Source organism: Tetrao urogallus (assembly GCF_951394365.1).
Source record: "Tetrao urogallus genome assembly, chromosome: Z".
NCBI lineage: Eukaryota > Metazoa > Chordata > Aves > Galliformes > Phasianidae > Tetrao > Tetrao urogallus.
In genome coordinates, this window is record NC_136816.1 from 42,353,719 (window position 1) to 42,374,815 (window position 21,097).

Below are 21,097 nucleotides of genomic sequence, written 5' to 3' on the forward strand. Positions count from 1 at the left end.
TAATAAAAAACTTCTCTTTCACAGAAAGAAAAAATAAGATGTGGTTTGACTCACACAACAAGATATCATCATGAAAGTTGGAAGCAATAATTTAAAAATCCTTAAAAAATCACGTTTCCATTAGTGACAATACTGTGTTCTGAAAATAAATAAATAAATAAAAAACCAAAAAGAATATTAAGAGAAGGACATTCTCTAGTGTGAAGAAAGTTGAATTCTGGCCTACAGTAGTAAAGAATTTACCAGACAACACTCAGTAGTAAAATCTATTCTGACTGCTGCATTTTCAATTCAGTAAGTACTCTGCTTTTACACTGACTACTGAACAAGCTCCTTAAGATCTGTGTAAATCACAATACTTTATTTGTATGCATTATATGCATGCTTGTATGCATAATATAAGCAAGGAAGTCTGTCAGTATTAGCCCATAAATAAGACAGAGTGACACACAACAAGAATTAAACCCCAGCATACAAAAAATGTCAAGGGTTTCTAAAGTACTAACTACAAGATACTTAGACTAAACATAGCTTCTGAAATATAGCCCAGTTTTCATGACACATTAAAAGAGCTGTAAAAACATTAGCCAAAAAAATCAGCTAAAATTTCATATGCTGCTATTTATGTAATAAGATTATTTGATATTGCTAGTGAAAATCAATCAAGCTTGGTAAGACACTGCAAAGTAGTATCTTCAATATAAAGCCTATTCGGCATAAAGCCCATAAATATAAAATATAAAGTTTATTAGCGTTAAGTATTTTCAAAGGTGTAACCAAGAGCAGACCATGGCCTCCTCTATTGATAAATCTAATATTTTCATTATTGTTTACCTGTTTTATTATCCATTCCTTTACAGTCACTCCCTTGTCAATTGCTCTGTTTTTGCTGAGGAAGGAATTAGACAAATAATTGTCCTAATCACTTTGTCTTATTAAAGTATTAATCACTTCAGAACTTGAAATTTACTCTGTTATATTTCCATAAGCTCAGTTTAGTTCCACCTTCCCCTAATTTAATTGTATTTTATAATAATTAAGCTGTCTTGTATGTAGTTTTCTAGGTAGTGATGGAAATGGATCCACCTCCAGCAGTGGATCTCCACATTATTCTCCACCTCTCCACAGCCATGCTGTAACACTTCATGTCACACACTGACAGGTTAAGTCCGATCTGCAACAGAAACTACTCAACCACCACTGAAATTCATCCTGTTATTATCACAGCTAAGCTTAACAGTGTTCCTTCTCTCTCACACAATCATGTATCAAGTCTCCCCTACAGACTAGTCCACACATTTTGGCCCAATAATCTGCAGAACTTTTGAACTTTAATCAAAAAGAATGAGAAAATTTAAAGTGAAGTTCTCTTGCTTTTTTTAGTGACTTTCCCCAAAAAATCAGGGATATCTTCTCTGCCAGAGATCACAGCTTCCAACAACCAACTCACTTCTCAAAGACAACAATATACTTTGTGGGCACCAGCTTAAGTACCAGCTTGATAATACATCACTCAAAATCCATTAACACACTGTCTTTCCTATAGAAGAGTGAAATACAGGATGCTATGTTACTTTCCAATATGTCTTGGTATGCAGAAATAAAGTAGATTCTGTATCAAAACTATGGACACTGAAGTTATAAGAATTTACATATTTGTCCTGTTTATATTACTAGTAATTATAGTAAAAGTTAAAAGTTCTCTAGCCAGAACTGAGCCAGATGATGAGAACTGGAAAATCCTGGAATGGGACTTTCCCTTTTTCTGCTTTTTTGTAATGCTGACTGGGCTGAAAAAAAAGTAAATCAAGCTATTCAAACCCCTTTTATTATTTATTTATTTTAGGCTAAGATACAGAAAATATACAATACCAATAAAGTTACTTTGATGTTATTCTGACCTTATTAGTTGCCATGCTGGCAATGGCCTCATTGAATTCTGTATGTTGTGACACAAGAGATCTCAATACACTGACTCGTGCCACCACAGCTTTTTCAGTCAATTAATGAATATTACAAAAGAAGTGAACCAACTTGGCTACAAATATTAAAGGAGATCATATTGTCAGTTTCGTGGGTAAATATAAAAGTTAGCCTTTAAGGACTTCATGGATTAGAGAAATGATGAGGAGAGATCCCACACTTGTAATGTATGCAGGCTGCTCTGAAAGTAATGCCTCCTCTTTATTTCCATGGAAACTACAACAGATACAAAAAGTGCAGTAATACAATTTGATAGAGCAAATTCTCAGCTACAAGACAATGTTTTTCAATGTAGGCACTGGTATGCATTTTCGCCAGCAATGAACAAGAGCCTGTATGCCACACTTGTAAAAATCTGCACAGTGGTCTGGAATGTGGCTTCCATGAAAGCACATCGCTGTTGCCATTGCTGAAACACATCACTTACTACCTCACTGTGTTCACATCCACATCCATTTAGTCTCAGAAACATTCAGTGTGTCAGTGAATGTCAATGAGTGCCATTTTTTCTGCACAGAGGAACTCAGTGACACACCGTTGCTTCACATGCCCTTCCATGACAGGCACCACTCTGTCAAGAGTGCCCCTCTGCTGCCATCTGTCACACAGCAACAAAATGTAATGTAGTATTGGTAGGAAGGTTCAGCCTCTACTGCCATACCACCAGCTCCTGCCTCTAACATCATGAGTCAACAGAATAACATAGAAGGCGCTACTTTCAGAGCAGCTCTCGTATAGGCTGCAGATTCTTAAGTTAAGCTTCAGGAATAAAAAGAATAAACAGAAAAGGCAGTAAGGCAAGTATCATAACTGATCTGTTTTATGAGCCCATGAGCAAAGAATAACAATATTTCCTCTTCTATATTTGCTTAGAAATTCAGAGTGTTTCTCTTCACTTCTCCTTCCATAAGAAACCCCCAAGCAGCATGGGACTTTGTATTACTCAGAACAACAATCATATACACTGATGTGCTAGCTTTTGCAGCAGAGGGTGGAGCAACTTTAGTACACACTGCTACAATCATCTGTAGTAACTGCCAGGCCAACATGGAGTAAAAACCACAATGCCTGTCAAAGGTAAGTTCTCAGGTACAGCTGATAAGACCTGCATCTCTCAACAGAGAGAAACAATACCAAATTAATCTTTTGCAACCCCAGGAACAAGGAGCAAGACAGACTGAAAGACCTACTCAAATCCAAGTCATCGTTCCTATTCATATACTGCTTGCGTAGCATAACAAACTGCCACTTGTGGTAGAATACAATTCCTACTCACATTCCTTTGTAAAATCAACCTATTGTATAGGAGCACAAGGAAGGAACTCAGGAATATGCCTTGCAGGACTGCATCAATTTTTACATTTGATAGTTATCAAAGCAGGTTAAATACAACCAGTACCATTTTAAGATATATTACTGACCAAGAGAAAACAAAAAAGGAATAGAAGGAGAGAATGAACTGTAAACGATTGTGAATGTTTACAAAAATTTGACTCAGAGTTTGGGTTTTGGTTTTGTTTGATTGCTTTGAAAGGCATTCAGAGCAGCAACAAGAAACCAATAGGTCATTTTAAATGTTGCCTTTTTTTCCTCAAGAAAAGCAAACAAACAAATAAACAAAAGCCTAGAAAATTGGCAATTGTAATATATGCTCAGTGAAGCCTTTCTACCAACGAGGTTTTTTTTATTTTTATTTCACTTTACAGTATCCGTTCGAACAACCTCTTCTGAGGCGTAACTTTTAAGAGTACAAGGGGTAACATCTGTTCCAAGTAATTGACTTCAGAATTTAAAGTACCGGCTTCACTGTATGATAAAATATTTTCTTTGTACTTTGTGCTTCATTTTAGTTCTATATGAATACATGAATTTCCTGGAATGCATATTCTCAAAAATAAAATTTGAAAAAGGATGTATTCTTGATAACATAGCTTGAAATTCAGGCTGTCACAGGATGGTAGGAGATTCTTTGCAGTAAAGAAAAAAAGGCAAACTAACGGAGAATGTTCTCTTATGCTAAAAGTCCAAAACAATATGTGCATTTTGCAGTTTTTAAATGCTTGTTTATTTTGGTATATTTTTATCTATGCAAGCTTAAAACTAGAGGATGTCTTATTGTAGTGTTGCCTTTTTTATTTTTATTATTTTTTTAAAGTTTTCACCTTTAGCTTTGGGGTCTTCTCTAAGTTTTCACTCTTCCTTTCAGCTATTTTAAGTTTCCTTACCTCCTCTGACTTTCTGAAAGAGCTCTTTGGGGACAGAGACCTTGAACGTTTCACAGGTGGTTCCTGGAGAATAAAACAAGGACATGGTTGAACTAGTTGGAACACCGGATTATAAAAGACATGCAGAATTAAAGAAGAAGTAATTTTGAATACTAATAATGAATTATAAAAAAAAAAAAAATCTGCATGGAATACCAGAGAAATAACAAGCAGAATTACCACAGCGCTACCACTAAAGGTTTCTCTGTGACTCGTTAATGAGAATATTCATTTACATTTACATTGTTTCTTTCAGAATAATGATGTCCCATTAGGGAAGACTAAAGGGTTATAGACTCAGAAATGCAAGAAACCTCATTACAAAGGAGGGGATAGAGGCTGGTCTAATTGCTCTATAAGGGTCCAAGGTTACACTTGATAGGACAACCAGAAACAAGAGGGAAAGGATTTTTTTCCCTTTGAAATAGTTTAACACACTGTGAAGTTGAAGGAACAATATGCTTGAGGAATATAAATACAACAGACAGTAGATCTTACACCATAATGACCATATGGTCATTAACTATAATGTGACTAACTAGAGACAAGAATATGTGTTTATATTATGTACAGCTTCATATAGCAATCTGGAGAAAGAATATGTGAAAGTAACACTTAAACTGGGCAGCTTTCTTGATCAGTCTATGTCATAAGTCCTAACAGCAAAAAAAGACAGACCTCATAAAATTAGACTTTCTGATTTTCGGAATAACTTTGGTAAAGGACAGAGAAACATTAATACACAATTAGCAACTCTAAGATAAAATATAATTACAAAAATGAATAAAGTAAAACAAAAAATAATATTAATTGTAATTAGTGATGCTGCATGCTTTCATTTTCACTGTAAAATAACTGCTTTAGAGCAATACAGCTTATTCTTGACAGTTCTTTTATGTAACAGAAGAAACCAGAAAGAATTATTAATGAACATTTACAAGCGTATTTCCAAATGTATGGTTTTATATACAATATAACACTGTACTAAGAGTAGGTCTCCTTGAAATAGGAAGATTACTTTTTTTTTTCCTAATATTCTGTTAGAAATATCAAAAAGTTACCTTCCATTAATAACTACTGATATTAGTCAGCAATGCTATCAACATTACATTGAATGAGATCAATCCCTATGAGATATCTAAAGAATAACATCTCAAGATCAACATACAAAAATCCTACTCATCATTAAAGTCCCAAATTTCTTTAATAAAGTCAGTACCTTAATAAAACTACCCAATTCCAAATCACTACATATTCATAGTAACTCCCTAAAAAAATGAAGCACATCATTTTTGAAAAAAATGGTAAATTGACTCCTAGATAAACCTTACACTTGTATAAAGAAGACTTGGAAAATCCATGATTTTTCTAAAATCAGGAATAAAAGGTCAAAGTGTTGCACCCACTGCCAAAGATGAAAACAACAAAAGAAAAGATGTGGATCAGCCGTTACCAAAGGAAATCAGGTAGTGAAATTGTAAGGTGAAATGGGAAAAATGCAAAAAATATAGGAAAAAGTTAAATTTAATCTTTAATCATCTTTAATCAAAGATGATCAGATACAATGAGCAGTAATAGTTTTTCTTTAATAGAAGATTTTCTGAATAGCTACCTACGACTGTGCTATGAATCTTTCCTACAATTGAAATATTGGGCCAAGTTATGAAAAATAATAGAAAAAATTCTAAGTATTGAGAGGCATGGAAATACTGTGCTGTGAGTACAGGTGGCACTGGTGATAAGCATTAAGAAACATGCTATTCTTTTAACACATTTTTACTTGCTTAGGTACAGATCTTTGGAGAAAAGGAGACGTGTCTTGGCTTTGCAGCTGCACATAGCCTGTCCAAAGGCAATCTTTGTTCAAAAGAAGGCAATTTAATTTTCCTACCAAGACAGAAGAGACTTTATAGTAAAGTACACTGAAATTTGATTGCCTGAGGCTGCTGCAAAACTCAATTTGGAAGATGGCATCTGTAATTCTCTTATCACAATTGAAAATTTTGCTGCCACCATCAAGCTTAGGCATATAATTTTTAATTCCATCTTCAAACACTGCAGTAAATTCTGTAAATTTCTGTATTAGAAAAATACCCAGCTTTTCATGTGCGTGTTAAATATTTTCTAAATGTCTAGGAATATCAAAAAGTCCAGTTTTATGAGCAAAGAACAGGAATCCAAGTCAGTCAAGAGTACCAACAGAAAACTTTCGAACAATTGATGTTAAATCACACTTATTACAGACTAAAGCAAATAGCAGACAAACAGAAATAACAAAACTAGTAATATTAAGAGATATGAAACTAGGTGGTGGAAGACATATTGTGAAGAAATGGCTGTTAAGTGAATGTACCTAATACACATTAAATGACAATAGAGGCAGTATAGGAAGCACAAAAAGCAAAGATGTCTCTTTTCAAACAGTTTCCCGTTACTAGCCTGTACCATGAAAGACAGTGAGAAGAGGACAGGGAAAATCATAATCTTGAATTTAACAAATTATGTGTCAGAGTCATAAGGCAAGCCAGATAAATAAATAAAACAAAATATAATAAAATAAAAATAATAACAATAAAAAACAACAGCCACAATAACAAAAACATATCAGGGAAGTTCATCAAGAAGCGTCTTGGACAACTTCTGAAACGTACAAATCAGATCAATGTCTACTGCCAAGACACAGCGCTGAAGGCAGTGGGCAGAAAACTTAACGTATTTCATCAGTTGGAAAAAAAAAAAAAAGAAAAACAGTGTTGAAAGTGAGCCACAGGCTGACAGAGCACAAGATGCAGGTTTTTTTAGAAGAAGAATAATGGCTAATTTTTGATTAGCAATGTTTCAACAGGAACATGAGTTAATTGCTGCATTTTAAGAGATCTATTGTGTTTTGAAAATATATAAATACTCATAGGAATGCTATAGAACACATATTAGCACAAAACAATAAACTCCGGCTTCTCATAGAAGCTTTAGATCAGGAAAAACGAACAGACAAGGGCTGTGTCACTGAATCAGCCTGAAAGAATAAGGATGGCTGATTAATATGGTTACAGATATCACAGCTCACTAAGGTGTAAAGTTTTAGCTTCCATAGCTCTAGAAAGATCAAGGAACTGACTTTTTACAGAAAACAGTCACTATATCACTTTCCACAGAAACTGGACTGTGTGGGTTACTGTTGCCATTAAGTATGCACTTAATAGCATCAAAAAATCCAACAAACATTCATGCTCAACAGAACTCTATAACCTCTGTATCATCTGTGCTGCCAAAGCTGGTTTTATTACTCTGTACCACTGCAGGTATGAGATTTGGATTTCTGCAGTTCCCAATAATTTGTGCTAGCCCATGCATGCATGCATATCCATGTACTCTACAGAATCAAACAGGTTGAGGTATACAGTTACATGGCTCCACATCACAATTTATCACACTGGCAGCAAGTTTCTGTTTTGTCCCAGAGGCCTTCTTTTTAGAACTTTTTCCAATTATCTGTAGCAGTGGGACATCAGTAAAAATAGCAATATTCATTTGTATTTTCAATGTATATTCTGTGATCCTAAAGCCAGAATGTCATTTTGCCTAAATACGAAGGCTTTTTAGTATGTCAATTTATTTCCCAAAAATTTAAAAAGGGACCGTGTAAACAAATGAAAAAGTGTAGATATCAAATAATTCAAATAGTACTGAGAGACACAACTGGATCTACATAGGCTCACTTAAGAGCATAACTGAACACTGTATCAGGAATAAACCAAAATGGCACTCTTCTCCCTCTGCTGCATCCTGGGCTCCGCTTCACTCCAGCGCTGCTGATTTCTTTCTATCTCTGGACAAGCAGCATGGAAGGGAAGGAAAGAAGGACTGTGGTCCACCCCTGCTGACAATTTTCACCACACAGAAACATGTTCCAATTTGCTTCCACACTCTAGAAACTTATTTCAAGTTTTCCATACTCTACACAATCACAATTTAAAATTTACATTGCAAGGGAACTGAACACACTCACAAACATAACGACATAGGCTCACTGCATAAATCAAATTAAGTCACAGAATTATTTACAGATCCATTTAATTAGCTACAGTTTACAGATGTTACTATTATCTAGTGCCTAAATTAATGATAGGTTATCACCAAAGGGGCAGACCAGCACTACAGAGAATAAAGTTAAAGAATTTTAAATTGATATAATTGTGATTTTTTTATAGATAAAAAATGCTATGTCATATTATAAAAATGAATTTGAAAGAATGTTTGATTTATAAAAGCATAACTGTTTATATTTCTCTCATTTTCCTTCTAGAAAAAGATGGACATTCAGATAAATACACCAAAATACTTGATAAATATTCATTTTAACAAACCTACAAAGACTTGAGCCTCCAAATATTCCATTTAATTAAGAATCCCTTATTTAGTATTTACAAGGTAAAACTTTCTACTCCCAACAGCTACTCTAACAAGTCTTTGGCAGATAACACAAAAACCATTCAAACAAGCTTCGGAATTACAAGCAGTATCAACAGATATTACAATTATTATCTGGACACTTGAACAAAATATCTGGCATTACCAATGTTATTTAGATACAAATACACTAGAAAGTAAACTATCCTACCTCATGCTTTCTTCCAGTCCTTACATTGCAGGTTTTCAGAGTATCTGTAGTGTATAAATTATGTTCCACAAGGTTAAGACTCGCTTTTTCCAATTTTTCCTTTAAAAGCTCAATTTCACATTTTTGCATGCTGATAAGACCCTCCAGCTCCCCTAAAGAAGGCTGCTGAAATTCCTAAAAAATGGTAGTGTTGATAAATTACGTGAGTAACAATAAAATCAGAACTACAGTATACCACTGTATAAAACCACCTAGAGAAATACAACATCACCAATACTGCAAAGAAATATGCAAGACCCATACATTATTCCGCCTTTGAAGATGCATTATAAATTCAAAACAAACAAAAAACCCCAGACTCTTTAGTGTTAATGAAACACTCCAAAACAACAAAACCATGTTTTCCAAATCCAAATTTGGTCTTAAAAATGGTCGATTTATACAAATATTTCTTCTGCAACAACTTGCTCTATTATGGTATATGGGAACTGCTGAATCATGGCCTGAACTTCTGATTGATCACCTGAGGTGAGCAATGAATCAGCCACAGGAGCACAAGTGAAGGCAATTCACCTGTGCAGCCAGAAGGGATGGAGACCCTCCTAGACTCATTTAAGAGCTGACTACGAGTCGGGAAGGATCCCTTCTAGAGATCCACTCCATGGGAGTTTCATTAGCAAGCCTGGGATACAGGTAAGTGTTCTATCTGTTCTCTTCTTGTTGTTATAACCTGCTTTGCCTAACTCTCTTGGTTTTTTTTGAAATTATAGCATTTTACTATTCATTGATTATACATATGGTAATGTACCTCAAATGCCATTACAATTTCTTGACAAAATGTTTTAACTTCTAGACTTGTTTCTGATGAAATGTCTACTTAGGAAGTACCAATACACTATCACACAAGGGAGGAAAAAAAACCCAACAACTTCATTAGTTCTGTAAACACTTTTTCAGTTAGAAAATGCTTTGGAAACACGTGTTTTCAATGTAAATCTACAGCCATAATGCTGATATACCTCAGACAAGTGCTGTAGTCAAACTCAAGACTTAAAATAGCAATCCTAGATTTTAATTTTATTCAAGGCAGATAACTGATTTCATGAAGCTATTAAATTCCAGGTCTTTTCCCACCTAACAGTGAGTTTCTATTAGTTCTTTGGCACAGTATTGCATACTGTCATACTCTACTCACCTCCAGCCTTTTATAATACCTTTTAAGATCAACAGGTATTTTCACTGATTTCAGATATCTTTTAAAGCACACCTTTGATGTCCAGTCGTGGGACCAAGTGAGTATGACAAAGAGCGCTCATATTACAATGGTTGATATGTCACTCGTTCTCAGCCAAGTTTTCACTACTACCTGTGATTATACTCTCTCCCTCGTAATCACAAGGCAAAACACTGGTAGCTCAGTACAAACAACAGTTATTTGTATGTTGTCTACTGATCACAAAGGGAAGTGCATTAGCTCAAACCTCCTTCACAGTGCTTTTAGGCTGGGGACAGACATTCACCTTGCTAACACAGCTGTGCCAGGCGAAGATAATAGAATTCCCAGATGGTCAACACAATCAGGCAGCTGGAGGCTAGCACCCCACCACTTCTGCTGAAAGGAAGGACGATGCAAATTCCCTCCTTACTTGTTTGCAGGAATAGAAGGACAGATTACTTTAAAAAATCAGTACAAGCCTTGAGCTGACATGCTTGATGTTGTATTGTTCTGACTAGGAAAAACTCATTACCAATCGTACTCTAACAGAAAAGACATCAGCTATGAAACAGTGTCCTTTAATCAACAAAGTCAGAACTAGAAGACAATCTCCTCGAGACATTGTTTTATAATACACACACTTCCCCTAATTAGTCAGATTCTGGCAACCAGACTTATGTGCAATTGTTTATACATACTCACATATTCTGAAGACAAATTCTCATTTCACTAGAGAAGAAAGTATATTACATACAATTCTCAGCTGTTCCTACTCTCTCAAATACAGGAATTCCCTACATAATAAAAATAAGTTATGTTGACAAAAATCAGAAAAGGTAGCATAAAAAGGCTAAGGAAATCAAACAATTTCCAAATTCAGGCCAATCAAAGGAGAAATGAGAGGACTGAAAAAAAAAAAAAAAAAAATCATACTGTTACCTAGTATGCTTAATATTTGATGGAAACAGAGAAAAAGGCGTATCTATATGATTTATTGCTATGCATAAAATAAAGCTTTTCATAGTAGGTACCCAGTAACATAGTAGCAAACTGAGGTTCTACACATGAACATCTAATTAGAGATACCAAGCATTTATTTCAACAAAATCATAACTCTTTATATAGCAAACAAGCACAGGAGAGTTGTCAATGCTTTGCTGACTGTTCCGTCAATAATTTGTTACACATTTGGCAAAATTTAGGCCATATGTAGTCGCAAACATGTCATTCCCACCTATATTATTTGCAAAAGGCCAAGTGTATATCTAAAAGAAAACTACATGACAGAAAAAATAGAACAAATACAGAAAAATGAGCAGACATGTCATGCATTGAAAAGAACACTTAAGAGATTACTGGGGTTTTGCTCATGTAACCAAAACTTCAGTACTATATATAATGTTGGGGGAAAGGAAACATCCTAGAGAATGAAAACCATGCCAGAAGGGAAAATTTATATTTCTGTTATATGCTTGATATTTTAAATTGAAATAGGCACCTCCTCTAATTTTATTATTTATCAGCCACAAGTAAAAAATAATAATAATAATAATTCTATGTGTAACACAAGTATGGTTACATCAATAACTAAAGCAGAAAAACAGGTTTGATCTCTTACAGCAACTTTCATTCATGTTGTAAAGAACTACATTTTTTAAAAAGTCTAGAACTATTAAATATTGCTGACTTTTGAGCTATGAGAATTAAAATAATTTAGCTAATGATTAATTTCATACTGTTTGACTATTTTAATTTCCTCTGTCAAAAATGAAATGTACAGTTTTGTGAAACGTAATTCCATTTAAAAAATCAGAATATATCAAATCCCTGCTCCTATATGTAAATAAAGTCTTGCAACTGACTTTAACCCTGTTCCTCTCCTGGTTTTATTCTTGGTTTAGTTTGATTTGGTTTTGCCTACTCACTTCTTCTCCCAAAAGATATTTCTTGAAATTACCAGGCAGTGATACTTATTTAAAGTTGAAAAACCATGAAAGTAGAGTTTCTAGTAAAATTCCTACAACATACATAATTCTTAGGAAATGAAAAATGATTTTTAAGAAGTCTTACACTTTAACTCAGGCCTCCAAAATGCCCATGTTTTTAACCTCAAAATTTTCATCAGAACAGTTATCAACACAGAAATTGCTACACAGCTTGGGACTATCACATCATCAAAGCCTGCTGAAAAATTGAGGCTTTGTTTATCAGTGAACTACTTAAAAAAAGCATTTTCTGTTGAATTTTTTTTTCTCACCTTCTGATAAATATTCTACATTTCCTAGCCTATAAGACCTCATTTACGTAAATATTAAGGGAATTTTTAAATACAGTTTTTTAAAATGAAAAAGAAATAGATGAAATTTCTTCCTCTGATCTTTTGTTTCAGATTCATTCCCATTTAACTTCATGCTACTAAAGATGAGTTCTGAGTATCAATGCTTCAGAGAAAAAAAAAAAAATCAACAAAACCAAATTCTTTAGTGAAATGACTTTGTTATTATGAGAATCTCGATTTCTTCTGTATAAAACGTGATCCGAACAACCTAGAGTTCCAAAACTTACAAATGAGGAAAGGACTGCAATTTGAAAAACTGTTTTGTATTTGCTTGCTTATTCATTTTCAAGTTTTACTTGTGAATGCCTGTTTGTCTACATATGTTGCTCAGACTAGAGAAACACATGTGCCAGAATATCTCAGCTAGGAAACAGCATTTTAGACCTTAAGGGTAACTACTTGTCTAACACGCATACAATCATGTTTTTTTTTCTACCACATTCCAGGAATCAGATGCCATTTGCCACAAGATGAAAGAAAATCCCAGAAGCACTTTATGTAATAGAAATAATACACACTTCCCAGGTTTCCTCTTATTCTGTTACTAAGTAAGCTACGTGGCAGCTGAGTCAGAAGAAATGCTCAGCATCCTTTGGTAGCTTCTTTTTACAATTTGGAAATTCAGTCATTTCTGCAGCACCTGCCTATCTCTTGTTATGCCATGTAATTCTACAATGGGTACCTCCAGAGAACTATTGCAGAGCAACTCAACTAACCTGGATCTTGATTCCAGGCACAACTGTGCATTCCTTTAAAGGGTTTATGTCACCCCTCCATTCTCATAACATTGTGTTTGTCAGCCTCCAAAATCTGCAGCTTATATAATACGAAAAAAAGAACTCTGCAAATATATATAGGTCATTCTGAAAGTAATGCATCTTATTTATTTGCATGGAAAGTAAAGTGATACAAAGAACATGGTAACACTCTTTAATAGTAAATTCTTAGCTATAAAACACTATTTCACCACAGTCATCACCATGAGTTACACATTTTTGCCTCTGATGATCAAGAGCCTGTATGTCACACATGAAAATCTGCAAATGGCAGAGGTGCCCACTGCAATTGTTGCCACTGTTGAAATGCACTACCCAATGCCTCACTGCACTTATATCCACTGCTCAGTCTCCAGAAATGTTTAGCAAGAGTCAGTGAATGTCAGATACAATATTTTCCATGTGAAGGAATTCAATTCCACACCTTCGCTTCATACGCACTTCCATATCAGGCACCGCTATTTGCCCCTTTGCTGCTGTCTGTCACATAGCAACAACATGTAATGCAATATTGGTGGAATGTCTATGGGACCTGTTAGGTGACACCATGAACTGCAGATTGAGCACCCACCTAGTGAGGAGCATGGCTGGCCCAGGGAGTACAGGCAAACTGATGGCACCTGTACTTCACAAGTGACCAGAAGGAGCAGCCTCAGGCTGAAGCCACCCTGGGACAGCCAGGTGTAAGGGGCAGCCACTGAAAGGAAAGCATATGTTGGAGCTAGGTTGTTTCCTGGGAAGGAGTACTGCATAGCCAGAGATTTCCCTTCACCAGTTGGATGAGTTCAACTCTTCTTTCTTTATACAACCTACCTGCAAGTATTTTTGCCTGGTACTGCCAAGAATCTGGCAGAAGCAATTTTACTTCTTTGTGAGCAGAACAGAAGGTTCAGTCTCTACTACCATACCAACATCCACCTCTTACATCTTAAGCCAATAAAGTAAAGTAGGAGGTATTACTTTTGCCACTTTTGCTTTTGCTATTACTCAAGCCAGGCATGAATTGTGTTTTATTTATCAGTAGAAGCAGAGTTCCTGTTATTTAATTAGCTCTCCAATTATTTGGGAAAACAAACAAATGGAAGAAAATGGAAAAAAAAAGTGGTCTAATGAAATGCTTAGAAGAGTCACCACAGAAAGTGCTTTCATTTCTCCACTCATTAACTGGCACAGCAAATTCCTAGTTGCAAGTACACAGTTAATTGAGCAGTTTCTTTCCTAAAACCAGTCAGAACAGCGGCAAGCAAAGATCCAGACAAGTTGAAAACATCAGTACTATTTGCTCTAATGCATTACAATTAATAGGCATGAAAAATAAAATATAATATTGCAGAAACCCATGAAATTGATTGTAAAATTATTTTATACCTTTATGCTACCAGAAGCAATATGTTATTGATGTGGCTTAAAAGTTTCTATTAATTGTTTATTACTATTTTGAACCTTTAGAGCATCTTCTCTACCCTTTTGTTTTGATAAAGTTGTTACTGGAGGGTTCTTCTTGATTAACAACACCGAACTACAGATAGTATTTCTTCACAGATCTTGAGACATTTAAAAATACATATGGGCATACCAGACAAGTTTTAAAAGAGCACATTTTTCTGAGTTGTAGACTCAGTACGAGAAAGAGAAGAACACAAGCATGCATCTAATGGGTAGACTGCTCTGGAGGAAAGCAACTTTATTGCCCGATGAAGTATTACACCACTATCACAAGTAAAAAAATCAAACCTGTGCACTAATGGTGTAAACTAGGGACTGTGCTTGTTATGCATTATCATCTCTGTACATTAGAACCTCAATCATACTCAAACAAATTCACTAAAGTGTGGTTTTCAATCTGCTAACTATGCATTCCATAATAGCCTGTAATTATTAAAAACTGACAAGAAAGCTACGCCACCTGTGTTTATGTGAAGCCAGGTAATGAAAAAAACAACAACGCTGTCATCACCTCTCAATTCCTGATTGCATTATCAAAACTGTAGCCGAGTTTGGCATCTGGGTGTGACCTTGTTAACTGCTAGGGTAATTAAATTTATTCTATTGGGAAAAGGGATGATAAATTATTAGCAAGAAGATTTTGTTCACATTTTATTAAATTGGCCTGTCAAAGGGTCGGCCAAATTATCAAGGGCCTCATTTATTGGAGGCCAGCCATATTGCCACATCTGTTACAATTATTTATAATTTCAGCAGTTGAAAACCAACTGAGTTAGGCATCCGCCATGTAAAGTAATTTACAAATTATCTGATGAGGGAGTGTTTTAGCTTCTCCCTCATTTCTAGCCAGCAGAAAGCCGCGCTGTAATTACAGAACACGATTAGGTTCTTTGGGGAACTTATCTTGCACTCATAGCCATAGTAAGATGCAGCAAGAACATATGGAGGAGCTTGTGCTTCTACTCCCTGAAGCTCGTGACCCGCCTGCCGCTGAGCCCTTGAGTTGAATTTGAATGAGAGTGCCATGGCTAATGTTCTACACATGCACCATTTATGCCACAAAACAAATCGGATCACTGTTAATTATGAAGCAGCTATAATCAGGCCTTCACATCTGTGTAATGTGAAGCGCAGTAGGCTGTATTCCAATAATGTATGACTACCTTTGGGTCGCAAATTGCGAGCCATATTGCCTCAGTAGTAGTTACTGAATTCAAAGTAAGTCCTTTGATAAAAGCCCATCACAAAGATATTTTTATCCATTTTTTTTTTAAAACAGAAGCCTTTCTTTATCAGCTATTGACCAGAACAGTTAAAGCATATGGCACAAGTTCATTAATGAACAGTAGCACACAGCACTCTAATTTAATGAAACCACTTGAGCCATAAAAATCAGATTTAGTTAATTCCCCCTTTCCCTTTTTTTTTCTTTTCTGCATCTAGCCTATACCCTGGACTCCAACATAATGTCATGGGTGATCTTGCTGTAAAATATAATTATTTTCTCGTACATTTATAAACAGATTTTATATTTTAAGAGCCTGTGCATTCTGTAACATGAAATGGGGGAGGGTGGAGATGAATGGAAGGAAACTGGAAATTGGAAAGAAATGTCCAAGTAGTTTCTTCCACATAACCCAAAATTTAACCTGATAGCAATTAATAGCACATATATCATTTCTATTTTAGAAATTACTCTCTGGCAGCTGTCTTCTAACAAAAAAAAAAAAAAATTCTTTATTTAAAGAAAAATCTTCCTGAGAGAAAGCAGCTAAACAAGCAGCACCCAGATGGCAAACCAGCTACAGTTTAATTAATCCACTAAAAGCCATTCAGTTTTCAGTAAGGGTAATGTAATTTTGAATAATTGTAGGGAAAAAAAAATCACTAAACGTTCTTAAGTTTTATTATAGCGGCATGAATAGTGCCACTATAGAGTAGTTAAAGTTGAGTTGCTCTTTCCGTTATAAACCTCACATTTTCAGTAGCTTGGTCTTTTCAGGTTACTGTATACTGAGAATAGATAAATGGAATATCAAACTGAGCTAAATGAAAATTAAACTGTTCTTCAAAACTGGATTCAAATTTCTCTTTCTGTCCTTTTAACACTCTTGAGTAGGATGTAATTAGTTTTCAAAAGGCACACAGAACCTTCCTAAAGAGCACTGTATTTCTTACATCTAAAAAAAAAAAAAATCATTTAAAAAGCTGAACAAAGCCACTATTACTTGTTTTATAGATGATACATGTCCGCATTCTGGCAGACCTACAACATCGCAGGTGGAGTCCCAAATTGTCATAGTAAAACACACCCAACTGTAACTAAAATTGCAGTTTATGGTGATCAATGCTAGTATACTGTGATCCCAGTACCAACAATGATTTCACAGACTTTATTAGACCATTATAACTTCACACAGCTTTTCTGATGACAGAAACCTTTGTTTGCCTCTTTATTACCCCAGAGTGGTGCAGTTCAAATACAAAAGGATTCTCTGAAAAGAATAATATGATTTCAGCAAAGATCTGTATTTTCTGCCCTCTACTTTATTTAAAACACATATATGCAAGATATTTTGAGTATGGTTTCATACAACATTGGTATGAAAAAAACCCCATTTCTAAACTAACAAAATTGCTATTACTTCTTTGATTATGGCCAGGGTTTGGAAATAGATTATCTTTAAGGTTTCCTCCAACCCAAGACATTCTATGATTCTACTTATGACAAAGAATCAGAGACACATTTATAATACATTTAACAAAGTGCTTAGCCTGGAAGCTACTGTATTAAAATTCCTATAAAAATACAGCCAAAATTAAAATAACTTGTTATTACTGAAAAATGTAGTGTTTCTTAACATTGTTTCTAAAAGTTTATTTATAGTTACGTAGTACAAATACTGAAGAAATATTTAAGTATGGACCAATTTAACTTTGCAAGTTGCAGTCTTCATCCACCATTATAAATCTTCATATATTATAAACCTATTCTCCAAGGAACTGACAGCTTGCAACTTAGAAGAGTACAACCATTCAAAAATCTTAGTCATCTGGTCCAACCCTTGATACAGCAGAGCCAACCTCAGCAGGCTGGCTAGAAAAATGTCCACAAAAATCTCCTAGAAGAAGAATCCAGTCTCTCTGGGCAATAGAGCTGTATTGCACACAAAGTTAAGAAGTGCTTCCTGTTGCTCAAGTCAGAAAATCTTATGCTGCAGTTTGTGCCCACTGACTCTTATCCTGGCACCATACAGCACTGAAAAGACTAACTCTTCACATATTTATACCTTGATGAGGTGCTCCTTGAGCCTCCTCTTCTCCAGGCTCAACTGCCCCAGCTCTACCAGACTCTCCTCAGAGGAAAGGTGTTCTGGTTCCATTTTCAACTTGGTAGCCCTGGACTGCTTCTGGTATGTCTAGGTCTCTGATACACTGGGGGCCAGAAATGTACACAGCACCCCAAGCACAGCCTCACTAGAGCCGAGCACAGGGCAAGAATCCCCCCTTTTATCTACTGGTAATGTTTTGTAATACTTCTTAGTTGATTAAAAAACTGCCTTTTATGATCTTTGTGATCTATTTCAGTACTTACACAATGAAATGAATAGTTATAAAAACTGGAAGACATTTTATGGAAAGCTTTGTCCTATAGGAGGTGAAAGACAAACTTCTTAGACAAATTAAACAGATAAAGTACACCTAAGCAGGTGTAACATTGAAAGCATTTTGTTACAGATTTGTTTTGGTAACTAAAATGTTCCCAATTTATTAAACAAAACTTACAGCAACATACTTGAAACAGGATATTATCCTCTTGATATACTGCGTCAGTAGGAAGACAAAGAAAATTAATCCTCAAAATATTCATATTGCAGTACTAAGTATGCTGGGCAAAATAGAGAACAACTAAAATAAAAGAGAATTACTCAAATTGATTTCTTTCTTTTTACCACTTCAATCAAAATCAGTATGTGTGATATACATAAATAAACTGAAATTAGTGAAATACTCATAGAAAACCAGTAATTATTACCCTTAATAAATGGAAACTGAGACAGTCTGTATAGTACGTCTGATGATATAAAATCTATTTTTTTTCCAGACTAAATTATAACTTCAACAGTAAGAAAACTACAAAAACCAGGAGAAAAAAAAAAAAAAAAAAAAACTTTCTTACATAACACTGATCTATAATCTTCTTGGTTTGTGAAAATCTGTTGAGGGTGTACTAGTACTACTGGCAGAGAAAGCATGTTCAAAAAAATGTTGAGCAAGCCACTAATCTCAACCTGCTCAAAAAATCAGTACTTTATGACAGAAATGTAACTGCAATTTAATCCAATTTTCCAATTTCATTTAAGAAGAATTGCTTTCAAAAAACAGTAACAAGAAAAGTTGGTAGATGCATACATTTCCTCTTAACTCCAAATTCACCCTGTTCCATTGATGCTGCAATCAAGAGACAGCAGTTAAGAGGTCAGCTAAACCTAACAGGTCTCAGAATTAACAATAGATAATAATTTTTTTTTCCCCTTGTAGAATCTACAGCTGTGTAAGTACACAATAGTCACAATAGTCACTATCTTTCCAAAGCCAAAAGGTATTTAATCCAAAAGGTAGAGGTTATTAGGTCATTAATTAAAAGGTTATTAATTAAAAGGTTATTAATTTTATTACTATTACAATATTTGCCTGTCATCAAAATGCACTCAACAAGGGATATTACAACACTTCTCAGAAAGGCATACTCATGTCTTTCTGTCAGAAAACAATTTGGAATATTTGTTATAGCGGAGTGAAAGAATGTTAGTTAATACAAAACATTAAGTATGTTAAATGTATATTGTTCAGCAACCACAATTAGTTACTATGCAACATTCCCCTATGATGATGCAGCTTTTTAACATTAGTTCCATTCCAGCCTGGACTAAGAGTGATCTACTGAAAAAAAGACGCTTTGTACACTACATTTAGCTTACTATATAAGCACATATACTTCTCATCATAGCAGGTACAGAGAAGGGCAAAAAAAAAAAACAGGGGAAGAACTGGAGCACCTCTTCTATAAGGAAAGGCTAAAGCAGCTGGGATTGTTCAGCCTGCAGAAGGAAAGACCATAGGAAAACCTCTCCGCAGTCCCTTAGTTCTTAAGGGGAGCTTATAAGAAAGATGGAGAGAGACTTTTTACACAGTCTGATAGTGACAGGACAAAGAGAAACAGTTATAAGCTAAAAGGGGGAAGTTTAGATTAGATATAAGTATGAGGTTTTTCACTTCACAGGTGATGAGGCACTGGAACAGGTTGCCCAGAGAAGCTGCAAATGCCCTATCCCTGGAGGTGATCAAGTCCAAGTTTAATGCAGCAATCTAGTCTTGTGGGTGGCAATGCTGCCCATGGCAGGCTGGATTGGATGAGATTATCTTTAATAGACTCTTCCAATTCAAATGATTCTACATATGTCTCCTTTTGTTATCACTGGTAAGTATTTGACTGAGCTTGTGACAGATCACATAAATCTCAACTGTTTCTGCAGATGGACAGACTGAACCTATATTCACTAACAGGAGTGAATTTTTGGTGCGGTTTCTCTGAACAGTGTAACAAGTACACTGTTTCAAACATACTGGGACCAAGGAGAGCTCCATAGAGCCTAAATGCTGATACATGACCCAAATGAGAGTATACCACAGAGCCAAGAGAAGGACAGACAAGCAAAATACACTTGCATCCATATTCATCACTTAGCTAGTTAGGAATGCTCCATATCTGGATTCTAATTTACACAGTCCATACTGGTTAACATACTTCAAGTTCAGATGCCACCACAAGAAGGCAAAGACTAAATCAACAAAGCTTACAGTAACAACACACACTAGATTCGATTCATTTAAAACATCTAAAGGAAATGAAATGTAAAGTAGAGCTGATGACTGTAGGCTGTTATTAGCCTGTAAAATATTACTCAGAAATTTCCTGAAGTTCTTTAAAGAAGTAAACGAGATCCTTGTTAGCAATAAAATTTGCTAATATGACTAAACTATTCAGGATAATACAGACAAAAGCTAATGCCAAAGATTTACACCAGATTCACTTGGGACACAGTCTGACTGTGTAATTAACTTTGAGGCAGTATCAAGTCAGACCACTGACAAACTGCAAAAACTTCTTGAGATCAGTTATATTTCTAAAGTTTCAAGAAAACATCTATCAAAGCATTCTAAAAGAAACAAAAAAGGTTAAGGATGTATCAAAAATGTGAACAAAGAAAGACTTCCACTTTATCCATTTTATCATTTGTAAAACAAAATCATCAAGTAAAGAGGAAGTTTAAAAATCTTATAAAAAAGAGGTTAAGAATCTTAAGGAATCTTTAACACTGAATTAATACTTTGGATAAAATTAGAATAACTCTAAAATGACCATTAAGAACAAATCCAGGGAGGTATTAT

The 21,097-nt window shown here is 35.0% G+C and overlaps 1 protein-coding gene across 1 annotated transcript in view; it reads right to left on the reverse strand.

Moving 5' to 3' along the window:
- The window catches only part of CNTLN (centlein), a gene marked incomplete at both ends in the record, with an annotated part of 184,813 nt that overhangs the window by 95,708 nt on the left and 68,008 nt on the right, over window positions 1–21,097 (reverse strand). The window contains 2 exons of the mRNA XM_079548565.1: window positions 4,209–4,271; window positions 8,869–9,042. Coding sequence (XP_079404691.1) covers window positions 4,209–4,271; window positions 8,869–9,042 — 237 coding nt within the window. The remainder of the gene's footprint in view (window positions 1–4,208; window positions 4,272–8,868; window positions 9,043–21,097) is intronic.